Here is a 23,776-nt window from a genome sequence, read left to right as displayed (position 1 = left end):
TTACAGTTATTGATTCAATTCTATTCAATTCAATTTTATTTGTGTAGCGCTTTTTTCAATTGACATTGTCATAAAGCAGCTTTACACAGCCAAAGAACAGTACATAAACAGTGAATGTGTAAGAATCATAATAATCAGATTGTCCCTGATGAGCAAGCCGAGGGCGACGGTGGCAAGGAAAAACTCCCTGAGAAGGCAACAGAAAGAAACCTTGAGAGGAACCCGACTCAACAGGAAACCCATCCTCATATGGGTGATTACATACTGTGTAGGCAGCAGGCAGTCCAGTATAACAGTTAATGTCCTTTTAAGTTAATGTGGAGTCCAGTTAGTTAATTGCAGGCAGATTTGTTCCATTCCTGGACTATCGAGCATTGAGTCGAGACCTCCTAGAAACAGCTTCTGACGGACGCCGAGGACAAGACCGACTTCATGGTAGCGTGTGACCAACTCCAGTCTCCACACACATCCCATAGGGCCATACCGTGGATCCAAGCGACGAGATCTCCGGCCAGAAGTTGGGCATCAGAACGAGTCAGAGAGGTCCAGAGGGCAAAGGGTGGAACGACGTGTAGCTCGACAGATGATGAGTTTGGTTCCTCCACCAAAGGCAACCACAGTGAAACAAAGTCATTGAGTGGTCGTACTAAAACCTGCTGCACTGTCAAAATGCACCTGTCTTTTAAAAAGTTACTTAAGTTCAGTTCAACACAATGATTTACACCTTATTTATTCATTGTTAAATAAATATACATATATATTAAACTCACCTGCCTTGAAAATGTTTTAAGATTAACAAGAAATTTAATGAAACTTATTGTAACTTTCTGCATTTGAATGTTGAATTTAATGTTGTATGATTTAAAAGACTGAATCAAACACACAATTTCTGAAACTGTCTTGAATTAAAAGAAAAAGGCAAAAAGCTTTTCAAGATACAATGTTTGGACATTATAAACGTAATAACGACAAAAACACTGTTTTATTCCAAATGTTAAAAATGTTTTCCTTCAATTCTCTTTTTATTCTACTACATTAAAATCATTAATATTGTAAATCCAAACAGTATTTCCACTAATGTTGTGTCTCACGTTGTCTTGAGCGTGTTGAGAGCAGAGAAATCATTTCCATAGAGAGGAGGCTTTGCATCATCAGCTGATCCTCCAGTGAACTCAGAAGGTTTATAGTCCTGGGAGTTCAACACTGCACCACTCAGATGTGTCAGTCAACACAGTACAAACCACAACCAGCATGACTCTCATCACCATCCTCATCTGGACGCTGCTCTGCTGCTGCTGTTTCACAGGTTCATTCACTCAGCAACATTTCAAACATGATGTGCTGCTTTTTCTCTCCTTTCTTTCTGCTGACAAATGAAGGATTTGTTTTTGTCTGCAGGATGCAGCGCTCAGGTGACTGTGACTCAGCCTCCAGTAGAGACTTTTACTCCAGGATCCACTGTCACTCTGACCTGTAAAACCGACCGCGCTGTTGCCTCCTGTAGTGGTGGTGCTTGTATGCACTGGTATCAACAGAAACCTGGACAGACTCCAAAGCTCCTGATAAGATATGTGAAAACACTTGTATCAGGAACACCAGCTCGGTTTAGTGGCAGTGGAAGCAGCACTGACTTCACTTTGACCATCAGTGGAGTTCAGGCTGAAGATGCAGCAGTTTACTACTGTCAGAGTCACCATACTGGTTATCACTTTTGGAAATTCACACAGTGATTAGTAGTCGTACAAAAACCTCCTCAGTCAGACTGCAGAGACACTGAACTGTTACAGCAGGAACCAACTGCAGCTGCTGAAGAGGAAGAGACTCTGACACAGACCACTGAACACAGAGCTCACAGTGACCTCACCAAGCACTAAATACATGTTCACACTAATATTTAGATCAATTTTTGTAGAATGTTTTAAAAATTTTAAGTTTCGATTAAACTCCAATTGGAGTAATAATAAAACTTGTAATATCATATTTTTGTATTGTCATTTATTCTTCTTATTGGAGTAAAGATCAACTCACTTCTTGGCCTACTTGCAGTAAAACACCGTGTGAATTGAATCTATGAAAACTTTATTAACAAAATGATCCATTAAAAATCAGCAGTGTGACAGTTATAAATCTCACTCTCATCTAATTACGTTGCTCCACACAATTCTCTTTAAGTTGATGTTGTTTAACATTTTTCAGCAGTGCAGGTCTCTACAAACATTAATACTTGATAAGATCAGAGAATCAGTTTTGTTCCTCTTGCTTCTCCAAGACAACCCATCGGTCTTAGTCTTCAGTGAGTTCTTTTAAATAATTTATGACTTAATATTCAATAAGACAAAGGACACATGTTTTTATGCCATTTAACAATGAGTAGGTAGTCATAGGTGAGGTGAGCACAATCTAGTTTTGAAACTTGAATTAGTAATTACATATGTTTTTGATATGCTTATATAATATTTTCATTTGACTTTTTGATTATGTTCGGTTTTGTATTTGGTACTTTACCAATAATTTACCATTTGACAGAACATATATCATATATGAGGGTCAGACAAGGTGTGTCGCAAATGTTTTAGATATGAATCTTCTGTTTTCTAATTTTACTTTCCTTATTTGTTGTTTAACATACAACAAATGCAGATTATATTTCTGTACTTTATATAACATAAGGTTTCTGTGCAAACTCACTTGTAGCAACAACTGATACAGGAATCTAACAAAGTGCATCATCAGTCAAAGTAGAAGAAAAATTCACGTTTACACAGTTGCAATATTAATAAAAATATAAATTTAAGATTCACTGTGATAAACATGATGAGCAGAAATGATGACCAGATATAATATAGCTGCATGAACAGATTTATTTCTTTCACAGAAGCACAAAAATACAACATGTGACTGTAATAATATAAAAATGATTTAGCAAAGATATGAAAACACATGAAAAGTAAAGAGGTTAGATGACATGAGCATGTTTGATTTGTCTCTTAAAGCAGATTTAGTTTCCTGATTGTTTCTCTACTCTGAGCAGTGGTCAGGGTTCAGGGTTTGAGTGACAGGGCTCTGTCCACTCAGACTGGCCTCACAGCTCACTGAGCCCGCCTTCCTCCACTGCTCTGCAGAGAGGCTCAGGGTGCTGCTCCTGCTGTAGTGGCCGTCCCTCCCCAGGACCTCCACACTGTGGGACACCCCTGAGGAGCTGCTGCTGCCCCCCACCTTCCAGCCCACACTCCAGGTTGAGGGGAAGCCCCCGCTGGACAGACACACCAGTGTGGCACTGCCCTGCTGCAGCTCCTCTCTGGAGGGGGGGAGGACGCTCAGGGTGGGACGCACCACACCCACTGGAGGAGAGAGAGAAGAATGACAATGAAGGTTTGGTGATAAAGACAAATGACGTACTGCTCGTTTCTTAGATTTCATCAAATCAAAGTCAAGAACTTATTCTACTGTTACTCTCATGAATCACTCAGTATCAGAACATCAAATAGGAACAGAACTAAAAACTGAATTCATCACATTTATTGATCATATCTTCACATGAGTTTCAGAGTTTGTGACAGTGAATAACTCGTCTCTGTGATGATTTTCTCATGTTTAAACTGACAGAGCTGAAACTCTGCTGTGAAAACAGTTGAAACCTTTGTCATCTGTCTCTTTCACTTCCTTTTCACTACATGGAAAATAAATGAAGCACTAATTAATGTTAAATGTTGGGCAAAATAAAAATCTCTAATACTTACAGTCAACGATGAGTTTGGTTCCTCCACCAAAAGTCCACCACAGTGATACAACGTCATTAAGTGGTCGTACGAAAACCTGCTGCACTGTCAACAATCATCTGTGCACTGAAAACAATTACTACTCCTTAAAATAACATAATAAAATCAGTAATTTAATTATTCTGAAAAGCTTTACATAAAATTCACACTGTTTAATTAATGATGTCTTATTTTTTTATATTGACTTAATCAGACAAACTTGTCAGATTAACGTTTTTGTATAAAATTTTGTAATTACCTTTTTAACTTCTTAAACATTTGTTATTACACAATAAAATTACCACCAAAACATTAAGAAATAATATAAAGAATGTTAAAAAGCACTAATATCTTCATAAATTAATATCTTACAATAAACCTTGTAAGAAAATCAAAGGTAGATAAACAGAAATACCAACCACAGTGGACACAAACGTAAAAATCCTCATTTTAGACAATCTCAACTAAACGTCTAATAGAAATATTTTCCAATGTTCCATTAAAATCATAGATGATCTGAATCCAAACATTAATTCTATTTTTGTGTCTCACGTTGTGTTGAGTGTGTTGAGAGCAGAGAAATCATTTCCATAGAGAGGAGGCTTTGCATCATCAGCTGATCCTCCAGTGAACTCAGAAGGTTTATAGTCCTGGGAGTTCAACACTGCACCACTCAGATGTGTCAGTCAACACAACACAAACCACAACCAGCATGACTCTCATCACCATCCTCATCTGGACGCTGCTCTGCTGCTGCTGTTTCACAGGTTCATTCACTCAGCAACATTTCAAACATGATGTGCTGCTTTTTCTCTCCTTTCTTTCTGCTGACAAATGAAGGATTTGTTTTTGTCTGCAGGATGCAGCGCTCAGGTGACTGTGACTCAGCCTCCAGTAGTGACTTTTACTCCAGGATCCACTGTCACTCTGACCTGTAAAACCAACCATGCTGTTACTGCCAGCTGTGGCAGTGGTCTTTGTCTCAACTGGTATCAACAGAAACCTGGACAGCCTCCAAAGCTCCTGATATATCATGTGAAAACACTTGAATCAGGAACACCAGCTCGATTTAGTGGCAGTGGAAGCAGCACTGACTTCACTTTGACCATCAGTGGAGTTCAGGCTGAAGATGCAGCCGTTTACTATTGTAAAAGTGGATATGTGATTAACAGTGCTGCTGGGTTCACACAGTGATTAGTAGTCGTACAAAAACCTCCTCAGTCAGACTGCAGAGACACTGAACTGTTACAGCAGGAACCAACTGCAGCTGCTGAAGAGGAAGAGACTCTGACACAGACCACTGAACACAGAGCTCACAGTGACCTCAACAAGCACTAAATACATGTTCACACTGATAGTTTCATTAAATATTGATGACAAAGGTTTTTTATCTATGGTGCCTCATTTAACAAGGATGTCACCTTTTCATCCCATGTCTTTGGACAAAACACTGAAACCTTGTGGTAGCATCTTCATGTATGTACGTTGGTCTGATTTCGTTATGGCAAAAAATACAATAATTACAACTGACTTTTAGTAAACACAAAACGAAGAACAACTTTAGTCATGTCTGAGTATATGAGTAGAGCCCTGAGCTCAGTAGAAAGTTCACCAAGCACACGAGAGATAACTCCACTTCAGTCCACCATCTCAAACCCACATCCTTATACAGTACTTACATACAAGGTCCCCACATCCAGAATTCAAATTCAATCCTTAAAACAGACGTCAACTGTCCAAAAAACAGTCGAGAGAATAAACAGTCAGAGAATCCTTTCTATGCTTTATTCACAATCCAAATAAGAAGTTTAAAGACAACAGCACCAGAAACCATCACACAGAGGCAGGAATCAGAACAGTTCTGTGTCAATACACAGCAGAAACTCAGATTTAGGAAATACAGAACAAAAGACAACATGGGTCCTAGAAGACAGAACAGGTGAATGTCATGAAGAACAGATTGAAGAGGGAGTTCAGATAAACAAAGATGAAACATAGGCCAGGATAGAAATCAGAGGAGAGACACCAAACTGTGACAGATCATTGCTAAAAATGTTTCAATCTGATAGTGAGGGATGATTGTGGAGACACACAGTCAGATTACTGTAATAGAAACAGTAGAAGTCAGAGGAAGGTCCCTAACATCAAATGATTAGTTAATCATGGAAACATTAAAAATGATGCCAAGATCCAGAACTTAACAAAACCACCTCCATAACAATGAACTGTCGAGCTCCCCAGAGAGTGACTGACTCAAAAACAACATAACACTGTTTTTATTACCACTGCAGCTCTGACACCAACATGTAAAAGAGAGAAATGAATTTAAAAAGAGGAGAATTTAACATCAGTATCTAAGAATTCAGTGTTGACACGTGTAACCAGCAGGAGATGCAGCATTTCTTAATGAGACCAGAATCACATGAGACAAATGTTAAATATCAATGATTGTAATTAAAAAAAATAAAGTAAGACGTCTGTAATTCAACTTCTAAATGATTCTGAACAGATGATGAACTCTCACTCACGTTGTGTCACAGCTACTTCTTCTGTTTCACAGCAACAGGTGTGTTTTTGCCTTGTTAAACCTACTTTGCATAACTTGAACGCTTCACTGCTCGTCACAGTTTAAGTTCTTCTGTCACAGAGAGTCTGAACTGTTTTCACCGACTCAGAGTGAAAACTGCATCAAGATGATGTTTCCAGTAACTCTGATTGTTATGTTGGGTTTTCTGAGTCAGGGTGAGAGATTTGGAAAATGTTAGGAGCTAATTTAGTCTGTGCTGTCATGTGTTGGTTTAGATTATTTAGATTTTAACTTGAACTACTGTTTAATAAGCTGTTAAACATGAGGTATGAATTGTTTTTCTCATTTCAGAAACTTTTGCCAACAATTTTCTGACTCAGTCTGACAAAGTCAAGTCTGTTAGTCTTGGACAGACTGTGACCATCAGCGCCACAGGGAGTTCAAATATTGGTACCACTCTGAGTTGGTACCTTCAGAAACCTGGACAGGCTCCCAAACTTCTTATATACAGATCATCAACTCTCTTCACGGGAACTCCGTCTCGATTCAGTGGCAGTAGATCTGGTTCTGACTACACTCTGACCATCAGAGGTGTTCAGAATGAAGATATTGGAGATTATTCCTGTCTTGGCTACCATGGTGCTTATGTGTTCACACAGTGATTTAGAGTCGTACAAAAACCTCCTTCAGTTCCACTGAATTGAAAACAGTCTGCTGCAGGTGCTGATGAAGAGACAGTGATGAGATTCACTGGTTCAGTGAACACAAGAGTCACCGAGCTGAACTTTGAACAATGGAAACAAAACTGAATCTTTGCCATGAACAGTTTTAGACTCACATTCTGGTTGAACTGCAGCTATTGATGGTGGTGAATGAGCAGTATCTCTACTAATATCTGCACAAAACCATCAAGTCAAACTAGTCCAAACAGACACAAACGTCCACAATTCATAGCAATAATATTGTAAAGGTTCTAGATGGATTTATACTCAAATACTGTAGCAGAGAGTGAAAACACTGTAACCCTCCTCTGTAGAACTAGGTTCAGGTTAAAACATTAAAAATCTCTGATACTTACAGTAAATGATGAGTTTGGTTCCTTCACCAAAAGTCAACCACAGTGATACAAAGTCATTAAGTGGTCGAACAAAAACCTGCTGCACTGTCAAAATGCACCTGTCTTTTAAAAAGTCATTTAAGTTCAGTTCAACAAGATGATTTACACCTTATTTAACAAAGAAAATAAGTTATTAGACTCATCTACATTGAAATTGTTTTAAGAATAATAAGAAATTTTATTAAATTTATTTCAACTTCTTTCATTTGATTTCTTGTCTACTATTGTTGTGTCTCATGTTGTGTTGAGCGTGTTGAGAGCAGAGAAATCATTTCCATAGAGAGGAGGCTTTGCATCATCAGCTGATCCTTCAGTGAACTCAGAAGGTTTATAGTCCTGGGAGTTCAACACTGCACCACTCAGATGTGTCAGTCAACACAGCACAAACCACAACCAGCATGACTCTCATCACCATCCTCATCTGGACGCTGCTCTGCTGCTGCTGTTTCACAGGTTCATTCACTCAGCAACATTTCAAACATGATGTGCTGCTTTTTCTCTCCTTTCTTTCTGCTGACAAATGAAGGATTTGTTTTTGTCTGCAGGATGCAGCGCTCAGGTGACTGTGACTCAGCCTCCAGTAGAGACTTTTACTCCAGGATCCACTGTCACTCTGACCTGTAAAACCAACCAGGCTGTTGTCAGATACAGTGATGGTAATGAAGTTGTGCACTGGTATCAACAGAAACCTGGACAGCCTCCAAAGCTCCTGATATATACTGTTAGCACACGTGAATCAGGAACACCAGCTCGGTTTATTGGCAGTGGAAGCAGGACTGACTTCACTTTGACCATCAATGGAGTTCAAGCTGAAGATGCAGCAGTTTACTACTGTCAGAGTTACCATGTGATTAACAGTGATGTTGTGTTCACACAGTGATTAGTAGTGGTACAAAAACCTCCTCAGTCAGACTGCAGAGACACTGAACTGTTACAGCAGGAACCAACTGCAGCTGCTGAAGAGGACGAGACTCTGACACAGACCACTGAACACAGAGCTCACAGTGACCTCAACAAGCACTAAATACATGTTCACATAATATATTATATCTAAAATATTAAAGCTTTTGATTAACCTCAAACAGGAAAAAAAACTTTACTTGTTAAACAGTTTTATTTTAATTAGTTATTTTAATATAATTTCTCTTCTACTTATCTATAAAGGCTTTATTAACAAAATTATCAATCATCAACATGACAGTTATTAATCACACTAACATTTAATTTCTTTGCTCATTCTCCAAGTAGTTGTTTTACATTTTACAGCAGTGTTTCTCTCTGTCTACAAACATTCAAACTCATATTGTTTTGAGCAGCAGGTTTGTTCTTCCTGCTCCCCCCAGACAGAGCTCCTGTTCTGGGCTCAGTCAGCTCCTCTACTCCTTAAACTGCCTCTCTACAATATAAATGTCTCCAGCTTTATTAAAATTAGTCCAACTTATAAAAGTGGATCATCTCAGCATTGAATCATTAATCTGATTTCAATAAGATAAAATTATAAAATGTCACAGTGAAGTATTTCAAGTAATTTAATGAGACCTGATAACGTAACAAATTGTTACAAACTGAACTAAGAAAGTTGTTTGTTTGTTTGTTGTTGTGCTGATAACATTAACTTCACTGTGCAGACAGACAGACTGATTCATTTTGAAGATAACTAACATTTGCTCTCCTCACACGTTCACAGGTATTAGTTTGAATGTACAGGTTGTGTTTTGAATGATTGTCGTGCATCACTGCTCCTGAGCCAGTTTAAGATGAACCACTGAGACAAGTCTGTGTAGTTTCTCTGACAGTGAGATTAATGATGATGGCGATGTTACTGACACTTCTGACCACGCTGCTGCTCGGTCTTCATGGTGAGAACTAGGGAATTTATGTAATGGCCTTTTCAGTGACAAACATATGCTTTGCAATCATATTATTATCATTCCTAGATGTGTAGAAATAGATCATTGAACTTCACTTTGCACTTGTTTGTTTACATTTCCAGGATCAGGAGCCAGTCCATCTGTGACTCAGTCCCCTGCATCAACGTCTGTCCGTCTGGGAGAGACGGTCTCTCTGAGCTGTACAGCCAGTACAGGAGTTGATGATGATCTCAGTTGGTACCTGCAGAAACCCGGACAGCCTCCTAAACTACTGTTTTATAAAATAAGTAATCGTCAATCTGATACTCCGAGTCATTTCAGCAGCAGTGGATCTGAACCTGACTTCACTCTGACAATCAGTGGAGTTCAGGCTCAAGATGCTGGAGATTACTACTGTATGGGAGTTTATAGCGACCCAGCGTTCACACAGTGATACAGAGTCGTACAAAAACCTCTTTCAGTTCTGTTTGTTCTGTTGCAGCTGTGAGTTTCTGCAGCAGACTCTGAAATGAACGACTGGTTCACTGAACAACACACTGAAGTTTCTGACACTAACGAAGTCTTTTAGCTGTGTTTATTTAATTAACATTAATTTAAAGGAACTAGAAGTAGCATATCTATATCCTTCCTGCGTTTGTTGCTACACTTAGAATATTTATCTCCAGCATCTATCTTTCAGCTGTTTCTTATACAGAATAAGATGTTGAAATAATTCATAGCAAAATATACAATGAAGAAAACGAGTATCTTAAAGCCATTTACCTTTCACTAAGTAGTAATAGGTACAGTGAGGAAACTGAATAGTAAAAAACCTTTAGCATGTTACCAGATAATTACAGGTTTTATTGGTTGTGCTTATATATTGATTTAATTAAAATAATAAATGATGCTGTGTTTGGCACATTTATCTGTTGTTTACTGTTTGCCAAAAAAAAGTCCTATCAGAAATCAAAAATGTATTTGTGATAAAATCTATTTCCCTGATATTAAAGTTAGTCAGACAAGTTAATAATTTTTTTCTTGTCTTTCATTTGTTATTCATCCAAGAATAAAGCAGAGGCAGATGGTAAAACAAAACCAGTAAAGGATGATCTAAGATTAACTATGATAAAAGAACATTATGACCAGATATAATATAGCTGCATGAACAGATTTATTTCTTTCACAGAAGCACAAAAATACAACATGTGACTGTAATAATATAAAAATGATTTAGCAAAGATATGAAAACACATGAAAAGTAAAGACGTTAGAAGACATGAGCATGTTTGATTTGTCTCTTAAAGCAGATTTAGTTTCCTGATTGTTTCTCTACTCTGAGCAGTGGTCAGGGTTCAGGGTTTGAGTGACAGGGCTCTGTCCACTCAGACTGGCCTCACAGCTCACTGAGCCCGCCTTCCTCCACTGCTCTGCAGAGAGGCTCAGGGTGCTGCTCCTGCTGTAGTGGCCGTCCCTCCCCACGACCTCCACACTGTGGGACACCCCTGAGGAGCTGCTGCTGCCCCCCACCTTCCAGCCCACACTCCAGGTTGAGGGGAAGCCCCCGCTGGACAGACACACCAGTGTGGCACTGCCCTGCTGCAGCTCCTCTCTGGAGGGGGGGAGGACGCTCAGGGTGGGACGCACCACACCCACTGGAGGAGAGAGAGAAGAATGACAATGAAGGTTTGGTGATAAAGACAAATGACGTACTGCTCGTTTCTTAGATTTCATCAAATCAAAGTCAAGAACTTATTCTACTGTTACTCTCATGAATCACTCAGTATCAGAACATCAAATAGAAACAGAACTAAAAACTCAATTCATCACATTTATTGATCATATCTTCACATGACTTTCAGAGTTTGTGACAGTGAATAACTCGTCTCTGTGATGATTTTCTCATGTTTAAACTGACAGAGCTGAAACTCTGCTGTGAAAACAGTTGAAACCTTTGTCATCTGTCTCTTTCACTTCCTTTTCACTACATGGAAAATAAATGAAGCATGAACACAAAGAAAAGCTGCATTAACTGATAAACTGATGAACTGAAATCATTTTGTTTTTTAACATGAATCAGATGTTAACTTGTTAATAGTTTCAAAATGAATCAATAACAATGAAATTATTCATGTACTATATTCATCCACTTGACGTGACAAAGATTTACTGTAAATATTCTTAAACTGACAATGTTATTTTATAAATGTTTGGGTAAATGGAAGAATAATTTTTTTCATTCATCTTTTAAAATATAAATTATATTTTTTTCAATATTAAATAAATACTGATGTGAATACAAGTTGTGAGCTCAGCTTTGCTTGATAAATGATTAATATCAGCAACATACAAAAACTACTAGATTAAACTGATATAAAAAAATGAATAAAAACTACATTAATGTTAAATATTGTACAAAATAAAAATCTCTGGTACTTACAGTCAACGATTAGTTTGGTTCCTCCACCAAAAGTGTACCACAGTGAAACAAAGTCATTAAGTGGTCGTACAAAAACCTGCTGCACTGTGAACAATCAACTGTCCACTGAAAACAATCACTACTTGTTGAAATAACAATTATAAATCACAATTTTAATGATTCTAAAAAGCTTTACATCAAATTCATATTGTTTAATTTATGATTTACGTTTTTTTAATACTTTAACTACATCAGACAGAATTCAGATCAGTCAGATTCATGTTTTTGTTACAAATTTTGTAATTACCTTTTTAACTTCTTAAAAATGTGTCAATATTTCATAACAATTGACACAATGCATTGAAATAATAATATAAATACATTTAAGAAGCCGTAATATCATCAAAAATCAATATTGTACAATAAACGTTGCAAGAAAATCAAAGGCAGATAAACAGAAATACCAACCACAGTGGACACAAACGTACAAATCCTCATTTTAGACAATCTCAACTAAACTTCTAATAGAAATATTTTCCAATGTTCCATTAAAATCATAGATGATCTAAATCCAAACATTAATTCTATTGTTGTGTCTCACGTTGTCTTGAGCGTGTTGAGAGCAGAGAAATCATTTCCATAGAGAGGAGGCTTTGCATCATCAGCTGATCCTCCAGTGAACTCAGAAGGTTTATAGTCCTGGGAGTTCAACACTGCACCACTCAGATGTGTCAGTCAACACAGCACAAACCACAACCAGCATGACTCTCATCACCATCCTCATCTGGACGCTGCTCTGCTGCTGCTGTTTCACAGGTTCATTCACTCAGCAACATTTCAAACATGATGTGCTGCTTTTTCTCTCCTTTCTTTCTTCTGACAAATGAAGGATTTGTTTTTCTCTGCAGGATGCAGCGCTCAGGTGACTGTGACTCAGCCTCCAGTAGAGACTTTTACTCCAGGATCCACTGTCACTCTGACCTGTAAAACCAACCCGGCTGTTCACAGATACAGCGGAGGTGAGCAAGATATGTACTGGTATCAACAGAAACCTGGACAGACTCCAAAGCTCCTGATAAAATATGTTAGCACACTTGTATCAGGAACACCAGCTCGGTTTAGTGGCAGTGGAAGCAGAACTGACTTCACTTTGACCATCAGTGGAGTTCAGACTGAAGATGCAGCAGTTTACTACTGTCAGGGTGGAGAGAGAGGTTATGTGTTCACACAGTGATTAGTAGTCGTACAAAAACCTCCTCAGTCAGACTGCAGAGACACTGAACTGTTACAGCAGGAACCAACTGCAGCTGCTGAAGAGGAAGAGACTCTGACACAGACCACTGAACACAGAGCTCACAGTGACCTCACCAAGCACTAAATACATATTCACACTGATTGATTTGTTGCTTTTAATAGTTTAAAGAAAAGAGACAAATGTGGATCATTTTATAAGACTGGCACGTTGTCATATGTTTGGACAAAACACTAAAACTCTGTGGTGACACCTTCATGTATGGGCCGTTGTCCAAAGACAAATTCTGTCTGTGGCTCAATAAGTAGAGCAGTTGTCTGCCAATCATAGGACTGGTGGTTTAATTTCTGGCTTCCATGTCACATACCAAAGTGTCCTTGGTCAAGATACTGTACACCAAGATGCTGCATAGCATCTCTGCCATCGGTGTGTGTGAGTGTGTGTGAATGGGTGAATGAGATGCAGTATAAAGAACTTTGAGTACCAGTTAGGTAGAAAGGCGCTATATAAGTGCAGACTATTTAAGGCAAGTAATACAGTAATTACAATTAAGTTTTCAGTAAACACAAAAGGAAGAACAATTTTAGTCATGTCTGAGTGTATGAGTAGAGCCTTAAGCTCAGTAGAGAGTTCATCAAGCACAGGAGAGAAAACAAATAAACTCCACTTCAGTCCACCATATCAAACCCAGAGCCTTATACTTACATACAAGGTCCAATATCCACAGAGACACAGTCAGAAACATCCAGAATCCAAATTCAATCTTTAAAACAGACGTCAATATAGACAGTCAGAAAATCATTTCTATGCTTTATTCACAATACAAACAAGATGAATAAAGACAACAGCACCAGAAACCATCATACAGAGGCAGGAATCAGGACAGTTCTGAGTCAATACAAAGCAGAATTCAGATTAAAGAAGTAAAGAACAAAAAGCAATGTTTGTCCTAGAAGACAGAAGAGAGGGAGATAAAACGTTCAGAACACAGGTGAATGTCATGATGAACAGATTAAAGAGGGAGTTCAGATAAACATAGATGAAACATAGGCCAAGATAGAAATCAGAGGAGAGACACCAAACTGACAGATCATTGCTAAAAATGTTCCAATCCAAAGTTTCTGACACAAGTATTTTAGCTCTGTTTATGTAATTAACATTAATTTAAAGAAACTGGAAGTAGCATATTTATATTCTTCCCTAGTTTTTTGCTACACTTGGAATATTTTCTCCAGCATCTATCTTTCACCTCTTTCTTGTACAGAATAAGATGGTGAAATAATTTATGGCAAAATATACAATGACGAGAACAAGTGTGTTAAAGCCATTTACCTTTCATTAACTAGTAATAGATACAGTGAGGAAGACGAATACTCTAAAATCTTTAGTATATCACCAGATAATTACAGGTTTTATTGGATGTGCCTTTATATTGATTTAATTAAAAGAGTAAATGATGGTGTATCTAGCACATTTATCTGTTGTTTACTGTTTGTACCAGGACAAAGTTTTTTCTATCACAAATCAAACATTTAGTTGTCAAACCTTCTATTGCCCTGATTTTAAAGTCAGTCAGGCAAGAAATTATTGATTTAATTAATTTACGTAAAAATAGTACTGAGATTTAAGCAAAAAACGTTGTAGTTAATAATGTTTTTCTTGTCCTGCATTTATTATTCATCCAAGAATAAATCAGGGGAAGAAGGTAAAACAAAATTATTTAAAAAATGATCTAAGATTCACTATGATAAAAGAACATTATGACCAGATATAATATAGCTGCATGAACAGATTTATTTCTTTCACAGAAGCACAAAAATACAACATGTGACTGTAATAAAATAAAAATGATTTAGCAAAGATATGAAAACACATGAAAAGTAAAGAGGTTAGATGACATGAGCATGTTTGATTTGTCTCTTAAAGCAGATTTAGTTTCCTGATTGTTTCTCTACTCTGAGCAGTGGTCAGGGTTCAGGGTTTGAGTGACAGGGCTCTGTCCACTCAGACTAGCCTCACAGCTCACTGAGCCCGCCTTCCTCCACTGCTCTGCAGAGAGGCTCAGGGTGCTGCTCCTGCTGTAGTGGCCGTCCCTCCCCAGGACCTCCACACTGTGGGACACCCCTGAGGAGCTGCTGCTGCCCCCCACCTTCCAGCCCACACTCCAGGTTGAGGGGAAGCCCCCGCTGGACAGACACACCAGTGTGGCACTGCCCTGCTGCAGCTCCTCTCTGGAGGGGGGGAGGACGCTCAGGGTGGGACGCACCACACCCACTGGAAGAGAGAGAGAAGAATGACAATGAAGGTTTGGTGATGAAGACAAATGACGTACTGCTCGTTTCTTAGATTTCATCAAATCAAAGTCAAGAACTTATTCTACTGTTACTCTCATGAATCACTCAGTATCAGAACATCAAATAGAAACAGAACTAAAAACTGAATTCATCACATTTATTGATCATATCTTCACATGACTTTCAGAGTTTGTGACAGTGAATAACTCGTCTCTGTGATGATTTTCTCATGTTTAAACTGACAGAGCTGAAGCTCTGGTGTGAAAACAGTTGAAACCTTTGTCATCTGTCTCTTTCACTTCCTTTTCACTACATGGAAAATAAATGAAGCATGAACACAAAGAAAAGCTGCATTTACTGATAAACTGATGAACTGAAATCATTTTGTTTTTTAACATCAATCAGCTCTTTAATAGTTTTAAAATAAATCACTAAAATGGAGATTAAACAAGTTTTAAAAAACTTAACAGGACATAGATTTACTGTATATATTCTTAAACTGACAATGATATTTTATAAATATATGAGTAAACGGAAGAATAATTTTTCATTTAATCTTCTAAAATATAAATTTGGTTTTGCTCAATATCAAATAAATTCTGATCTGATGTGAATACAGGTTGTGAACTCAGCTTTGATTGATAAATTATAAATATCAGCAACATACAAAAACTAATATTGATCACACTGATATTAAAAAATTAATAAAAGCTAAATTAATGTTAAATGTTGTACAAAGTAAAAATCTCTGGTACTTACAGTCAACGATGAGTTTGGTTCCTCCACCAAAAGTCCTCCACAGTGATACAAACTCATTAAGTGGTCGTACAAAAACCTGCTGCACTGTGAACAATCATCTGTTCACTGAAAACAATCACTAATCATTGAAATAACATAATAAAATCACTATTTTAATTATTTTAAAGAGCTTTACATCATATTCATACTGTTTAATTAATGATTTCAGTTTTTTTATGCTTTAACTACATCAGATAGATTTGTCAGATTAATGTTTTTGTGACAAATTTTGTAATTACATTTATAACTTCTTAAAAACGTGTCACAATACATTGAAATAATAATATAAATAGTTTTAAAAACACTAATATTAACATCAATATTCTACAATAAACCTTGTAAGAAAATCAAAGGCAGATATACAGAAATACCAACCACAGTGGACACAAACGTACAAATCCTCATTTTAGACAATCTCAACTAAACTTCTAATAGAAATATTTTCCAATGTTCCATTAAAGTCATAGATGATCTAAATCCAAACATTATTTCTATTTTTGTGTCTCACGTTGTCTTGAGTGTGCTGAGAGCAGAGAAATCATTTCCATAGAGAGGAGGCTTTGCATCATCAGCTGATCCTCCAGTGAACTCAGAAGGTTTATAGTCCTGGGAGTTCAACACTGCACCACTCAGATGTGTCAGTCAACACAGCACAAACCACAACCAGCATGACTCTCATCACCATCCTCATCTGGACGCTGCTCTGCTGCTGCTGTTTCACAGGTTCATTCACTCAGCAACATTTCAAACATGATGTGCTGCTTTTTCTCTCCTTTCTTTCTGCTGACAAATGAAGGATTTGTTTTTGTCTGCAGGATGCAGCGCTCAGGTGACTGTGACTCAGCCTCCAGTAGTGACTTTTACTCCAGGATCCACTGTCACTCTGACCTGTAAAACCAACCAGGCTGTTTACAGAGACAGTGATGGTGACAGGATGCACTGGTATCAACAGAAACCTGGACAGCCTCCAAAGCTCCTGATATAATATGTGAAAATGCTTCAGTCAGGAACACCAGCTCGGTTTAGTGGCAGTGGAAGCAGCACTGACTTCACTTTGAAAATCAGTGGAGTTCAGGCTGAAGATGCAGCAGTTTACTACTGTCAGAGTTACCACAGTGGTGGTGTGTTCACACAGTGATTAGTAGTCGTACAAAAACCTCCTCAGTCAGACTGCAGAGACACTGAACTGTTACAGCAGGAACCAACTGCAGCTGCTGAAGAGGAAGAGACTCTGACACAGACCACTGAACACAGAGCTCACAGTGACCTCAACAAGCACAAAATACATGTTCAATTCAATTAAATTAAGTTTTATTTCTATAGCGCCAATTTACACTAACAGGTAAAAAAGAAAACACTGGCACACACTGATAGATTTGTTGCTTTTAATAGTTTATAGAAAAGAGACAAACGTTTCAAAGTGACACTACAATTGTTGTATTTATAAAGCTAATGTGATAAATATATGAGTGAATCAACATCTGAAAACATCTGAAAAAATATTTTAATGTTATGTTTGTATCTATCACCTAATCTCTAACTTCACGTATAACTACAGTTACATAATATAGTTTTAAATTGATTATTTATATCATTATATATTATATTTCAATTCTTCTAATGTGTTTTTCTTGAGACAGACGACCAGACACTTTGTCATATTATTTATCACTGCAGACTTTATTAGCACAAACATTAATTATCACACTACATCAAGCTGCTGAGCTCCACACATGAGTCTCTAAGCTGTTGTTGTCCAACTCTTCGCAGCAGTGTTGTTCTCTGTCACACTAACATCTAGTTTCTCTACAAACATTCAAACTCATATTGATCAGAGCAGCAGGTTTGTTCCTCCTGCTCTCCACAGACAGAGCTCCTGTCTGTGTCTTCATTCAGCTCCTCTAGTTCTCACACTGGCTCTTGTGGAAGACCTGGACCTGGCTGTGGTCATGATGGAGGACTTTACAGGTGTACAGCATTCTGTCCATCCAGTCCTGCTTGCTCAGGGTCAGGGTGCTGCTGCTGCTGAAGCGTCCGTTCTTCTCCTCCTCTGAACTGGTCAGGACCCCCTCTGTCACCTCTGTACCGTCCACCTCCCAGCTCACCACAGCTCCCTGAGGAGTGTAGCCAGTCAGCAGACAGGACAGCGTGGCCGAACCCCCAGAGAGCTGCTCAGGGGAGGGAGGAAGCAGAGAGACTGAGGGTCTGACCGTGGGACCAGCTGGAGGAGAGAGCAGAGACACACAAGGAGCAGATTAACTTCCACTGTAGGACAGAGCTGAACAGGAGACAGTTATGATACAAGACAGAGGTTGATACTAATGTGGATAATCAGTGTGAATGATGATCAGACACAAGAGAGAATGAGAGGAGGCGTTTCAACAAATAACACATAATGAAAAACGATGGAGACTGAAAACACTGATTATTTTTTTGTGGCTCCGATTTTAAGTTACTTAAAATTAAACATTAAATGCATCAACAGGACTCTGTTGAAATAAAATGGAAATGTTTGTTAATCTTTTACAGTTACATTTAATCATCTTGCAAATGCTTTTATTTAAAGTGACTTCAAAGTGAGAAACAAGGGAAGCAAATCTCCTTTTAAAATTATATCGTCTAATATGTTTTACGTTACAATAAATAGTACATCATGTAATACTGATGTGGTTCCAAATTTATCTATTTTCAGTTAAAGACTTTGACATCTGCTTGTTTCACTTCCTTTTCACCACATCAGAATTCAACATGAAAAGTACAATACATATAAAAAATAAATTCACTGATCAAGTTAATATACATTTAGATATTTTTAAGTGAACAGATGCTTGAATATAAAAAATGTAAGAATATTGATCATGTAACGTTATGAATGTTAATGATGTTCTCAACACTAACTTCAAAATAAACCTTATTAAACTAATAGTTTATTTTTAAAAATTTCACATATTTCTTATTATAAATTTCAACATGGTGTGAACTATAATACTAAATAATAAGTCCTTTCATATGTTTTCTACAAACTTTAACACCTACACACCTAATAAACAGTCATCAAACTGTGTAAATTATTTAACTGAATTTCTAGTTTTACAAGGTTTGGACGTGAATATTCATGTTTTACAAATGAAAAATCTCTGATACTTACAGTAAATGATGAGTTTGGTTCCTCCACCAAAAGTGTACCACAGTGATACAAAGTCATTAAGTGGTCGTACAAAAACCTGCTGCACCGTGAACAATGATCCATCTCCTGAAATGTCACTTTTGTCCAGTATAAATTCATTATTTACACATTATTTAACAAACAAAAAGAATAAAGTAAATAAAGTATTGAAGTTCTCTGAACATTAAAAATAGTTTTAAAATGTTTTTGTTCTTAAGAGCCAGTTACGTACACTGTGTGTTTCTTTTCTTCAGCTGAAACCAGTTTAAACCAAAATTCAAATTCCTAATTTCTGCTTCAAATAATTTTTTTCCTCTTTTCCATTAAGATCATTAATGGTTTAAATCCAAACAATAATTCTATTGTTGTGTCTCACGTTGTCTTGAGCGTGTTGAGAGCAGAGAAATCATTTCCATAGAGAGGAGGCTTTGCATCATCAGCTGATCCTCCAGTGAACTCAGAAGGTTTATAGTCCTGGGAGTTCAACACTGCACCACTCAGATGTGTCAGTCAACACAGCACAAACCACAACCAGCATGACTCTCATCACCATCCTCATCTGGACGCTGCTCTGCTGCTGCTGTTTCACAGGTTCATTCACTCAGCAACATTTCAAACATGATGTGCTGCTTTTTCTCTCTCCTACAGGATTATATACCTGTAAAATCAACCAGGCTGTTCACATAGCCTCAGTCTAGCTTTTACTCCAGGATCCACTGTCACTCTGACCTGTAAAACCAACCCGGCTGTTGTCAGAGGCAGTAGTGGTGACTGGATGCACTGGTATCAACAGAAACCTGGACAGACTCCAAAGCTCCTGATATATTACGTGAAAAAGCTTCAGTCAGGAACACCAGCTCGATTTAGAGGCAGTGGAAGCAGCACTGACTTCACTTTGACCGTCAGTGGAGTTCAGGCTGAAGATGCAGCAGTTTACTACTGTCAGAGTGCACATTACCTTAACCGTGCTTGGATGTTCACACAGTGATTATTAGTGGTACAAAAACCTCCTCAGTCAGACTGCAGAGACACTGAACTGTTACAGCAGGAACCAACTGCAGCTGCTGAAGAGAAAGAGACTCTGACACAGACCACTGAACACAGAGCTCACAGTGAACTCAACAAGCACTATATATTATTATATATATACTATAATACATGTTCACGCTAATATTTAGATCAATTTTTGTAGAGTTTTTTTTTTTTTTTTTTTAAGATTTGATTACTCCAAAAGGAGTAATAATAAAACTTGTAATATTATAATTTAGTATTTTTATTTCTTCTTATTATGGGAGTAAAGATCAACTCACTTCTTGGCCTACTTTCAGTAAAACACCCTGTGACTTGAATCTATGAAAACGTTATTCACAAAATGATCCATTAAAAATCAGCAGTGTGACAGTTATTAATCTCACTCTCATCTAATTACGTTGCTCCACACAATTCTCTTTATGTTATTGTTGTTTAACATTTTTCAGCAGTGCAGGTCTCTACAAACATTAATACTTGATAAGATCAGTTTTGTTCCTCTTGCTTCTCCCAGACAACACATCGGTCTTAGTCTTCAGTGAGTTGCTTTTATTAATTTATGACTGAATATACAATAAAACAAAGGACACATGCTGTTATGCCATTTAACAATCAATAGGTAGTCATAGGTGCAGTGAGCACAACCTAGTTTTGAAACTTGAATTAGTAATTACATATGTCTTTCATATGCTCATATAATAATTTCATTAGAATTAATAATTATGTTTGATTTTGTATTTTGTACTTTAACAATAATTCACCATTTGACAGAACACACATCATCTATGAGTGTTTGACAAGGTTTGATACTTTTCACTAATTTTTCATTTTCCTTATTTGTTGTTTAACATACAACAAATGCAGATTAGATTTCTGTACTTTATATATCATAAGGTTTCTGTGCAAACTCACTTTTAGCAACAAATGCTAAAGGAATCTAACAAAGTGCATCATCAGTCAAAGTAGAAGTGAAATTCAGGTTTATACAGTTGCAATATTAGTAAAAATATGAATATAAGATTCACTGTAACAAACATGATGAGCAGAAATGATGACCAGATATAAAATAGCTGCATGAACAGATTTATTTCTTTCACAGAAGCAAAGAAATACAACATGTGACTGTAATAATATAAAATGATTTAGCAAAGATATGAAAACACATGAAAAGTAAAGACGTTAGATGACATGAGCGTGTTTGATTTGTCTCTTGAAGCAGATTTAGTTTCCTGATTGTTTCTCTACTCTGAGCAGTGGTCAGGGTTCAGGGTTTGAGTGACAGGGCTCTGTCCACTCAGACTGGCCTCACAGCTCACTGAGCCCGCCTTCCTCCACTGCTCTGCAGAGAGGCTCAGGGTGCTGCTCCTGCTGTAGTGGCCGTCCCTCCCCAGGACCTCCACACTGTGGGACACCCCTGAGGAGCTGCTGCTGCCCCCCACCTTCCAGCCCACACTCCAGGTTGAGGGGAAGCCCCCGCTGGACAGACACACCAGTGTGGCACTGCCCTGCTGCAGCTCCTCTCTGGAGGGGGGGAGGACGCTCAGGGTGGGACGCACCACACCCACTGGAGGAGAGAGAGAAGAATGACAATGAAGGTTTGGTGATAAAGACAAATGACGTACTGCTCGTTTCTTAGATTTCATCAAATCAAAGTCAAGAACTTATTCTACTGTTACTCTCATGAATCACTCAGTATCAGAACATCAAATAGAAACAGAACTAAAAACTGAATTCATCACATTTATTGATCATATCTTCACATGACTTTCAGAGTTTGTGACAGTGAATAACTCGTCTCTGTGATGATTTTCTCATGTTTAAACTGACAGAGCTGAAGCTCTGCTGTGAAAACAGTTGAAACCTTTGTCATCTGTCTCTTTCACTTCCTTTTCACTACACGGAAAATAAATGAAGCATGAACACAAAGAAAAGCTGCATTAACTGATAAACTGATGAACTGAAATCATTTTAGTTTTTAACATGAATCAGATGTTAACTCTTTAATAGTTTAAACATGAATCAATAACAATGAGATTAACCATGTTTTTAGATTCTAAACTTGACATGACAAAGATTTACTGTAAATATTCTTAACTGGACAATGATATTTTATAAATTTATGAGTAACAGGAATAATTATTATTTCATTAATCTTCTAAAATATACATTTGGTGTTGTTCAATATTAAATAAATACTGATCTGATGTGAATACAAGTTGTGAGCTCAGTTTTGCTTGATAAATTAAATATCAGCAACATGCAAAAACTATGATCACTGATATTAAAATATGAATAAAAACGAAATTAATGTTAAATGTTGTACAAAATAAAAATCTCTGGTACTTACAGTCAACGATGAGTTTGGTTCCTCCACCAAAAGTCCTCCACAGTGATACAAAGTCATTAAGTGGTCGTACAAAAACCTGCTGCACTGTGAACAATCATCTGTCCACTGAAAACAATCACTACTTGTTGAAATAACATAATGAAATCATTATTTTAATGATTCTAAAAAGCTTGACATCAAATTCATACTGTTTAATTTATGATTTCAGTTTTTTTATACTCTAACAACATCAGATAGATTTGTCAGTTTAATAGTTTCGTAACAAAGTTTGTGATTACATTTCAACTTTTAAAAATGCGTCATGATGCATTGAAATAATAATAAGTAATAATAATAATAAAAATAATAATAATAATAAAGTAATTTAAAAAGCAGTAATATAATTAAAAATCAATATTCTACAATAAACTTTGTAAGAAAATTAAAGGTAGATAAACAGAAACACGAACCACAGTGGACACAAATGTACAAATCCTCATTTTAGACAATCTCAACTAAACTTCTAATAGAAATATTTTCCAATGTCAGATTAAAATCATAGATGATCTAAATCCAAACAATAATTCTATTGTTGTGTCTCACGTTGTCTTGAGCGTGTTGAGAGCAGAGAAATCATTTCCATACAGAGGAGGCTTTGCATCATCAGCTGATCCTCCAGTGAACTCAGAAGGTTTATAGTCCTGGGAGTTCAACACTGCACCACTCAGATGTGTCAGTCAACACAGCACAAACCACAACCAGCATGACTCTCATCACCATCCTCATCTGGACGCTGCTCTGCTGCTGCTGTTTCACAGGTTCATTCACTCAGCAACATTTCAAACATGATGTGCTGCTTTTTCTCTCCTTTCTTTCTGCTGACAAATGAAGGATTTGTTTTTGTCTGCAGGATGCAGCGCTCAGGTGACTGTGACTCAGCCTCCAGTAGAGACTTTTACTCCAGGATCCACTGTCACTCTGACCTGTAAAACCAAGCCGGCTGTTACTGCCAGCTGTTGGATTTAAACCATTAATAACTGATGGAATAGAAGAAAAAATTGAGATGAAGCAGATGAAGATGTTTGAATTGTGAATTTAACTGGTTTCAATAATAATAGAAACTTATTTCCAAAATTCACTTGATCACACAGTGTAGTAACTGGCCTTAAAGACAAAACATTTTAAAACAATTTTAATGTTCAAAAACTGAATACTCTAGTTTATTCTTTTTGTTATAGCG

The 23,776-nt window shown here is 37.3% G+C and overlaps 5 gene segments (V, D, J or C); 3 read left to right on the top strand and 2 right to left on the bottom strand.

The window, feature by feature from the left end:
* Window positions 1-2,827: 2,827 nt before the first annotated feature.
* On the bottom strand, window positions 2,828-3,834 carry LOC113148462 (the record flags this gene model as incomplete). The annotated part of the segment is given in 2 exon segments: window positions 2,828-3,341; window positions 3,741-3,834. Coding segments are annotated over 2 exon segments (417 nt in total), but the record flags the coding sequence as incomplete, so codon positions are not given.
* Window positions 3,835-6,405: 2,571 nt separating this feature from the next.
* Window positions 6,406-6,947, top strand: LOC113148702. The segment is given in 2 exon segments: window positions 6,406-6,500; window positions 6,637-6,947. Coding segments are annotated over 2 exon segments (360 nt in total).
* A 2,071-nt stretch (window positions 6,948-9,018) lies between these two features.
* On the top strand, window positions 9,019-9,813 carry LOC113148700. The segment is given in 2 exon segments: window positions 9,019-9,261; window positions 9,396-9,813. Coding segments are annotated over 2 exon segments (366 nt in total).
* Window positions 9,814-10,402: 589 nt separating this feature from the next.
* On the bottom strand, window positions 10,403-11,783 carry LOC113148708 (the record flags this gene model as incomplete). The annotated part of the segment is given in 2 exon segments: window positions 10,403-10,907; window positions 11,693-11,783. Coding segments are annotated over 2 exon segments (414 nt in total), but the record flags the coding sequence as incomplete, so codon positions are not given.
* The window catches only part of LOC113148689, a 43,679-nt gene continuing 31,684 nt past the window's right edge, over window positions 11,782-23,776 (top strand). Inside the window, 3 exon segments of the V gene segment in view lie at window positions 11,782-12,487; window positions 12,580-12,774; window positions 17,023-17,136. Of these exon segments, the coding sequence occupies window positions 12,433-12,487; window positions 12,580-12,774; window positions 17,023-17,136 (364 nt within the window).

The sequence above is a fragment of the Anabas testudineus genome, chromosome 22, assembly GCF_900324465.2.
Source record: "Anabas testudineus chromosome 22, fAnaTes1.2, whole genome shotgun sequence".
NCBI classification, from domain to species: Eukaryota; Metazoa; Chordata; class Actinopteri; order Anabantiformes; family Anabantidae; genus Anabas; species Anabas testudineus.
Note: the sequence above shows the minus strand (reverse complement) of the source record. Positions and strands in the feature narration are given on the sequence as shown.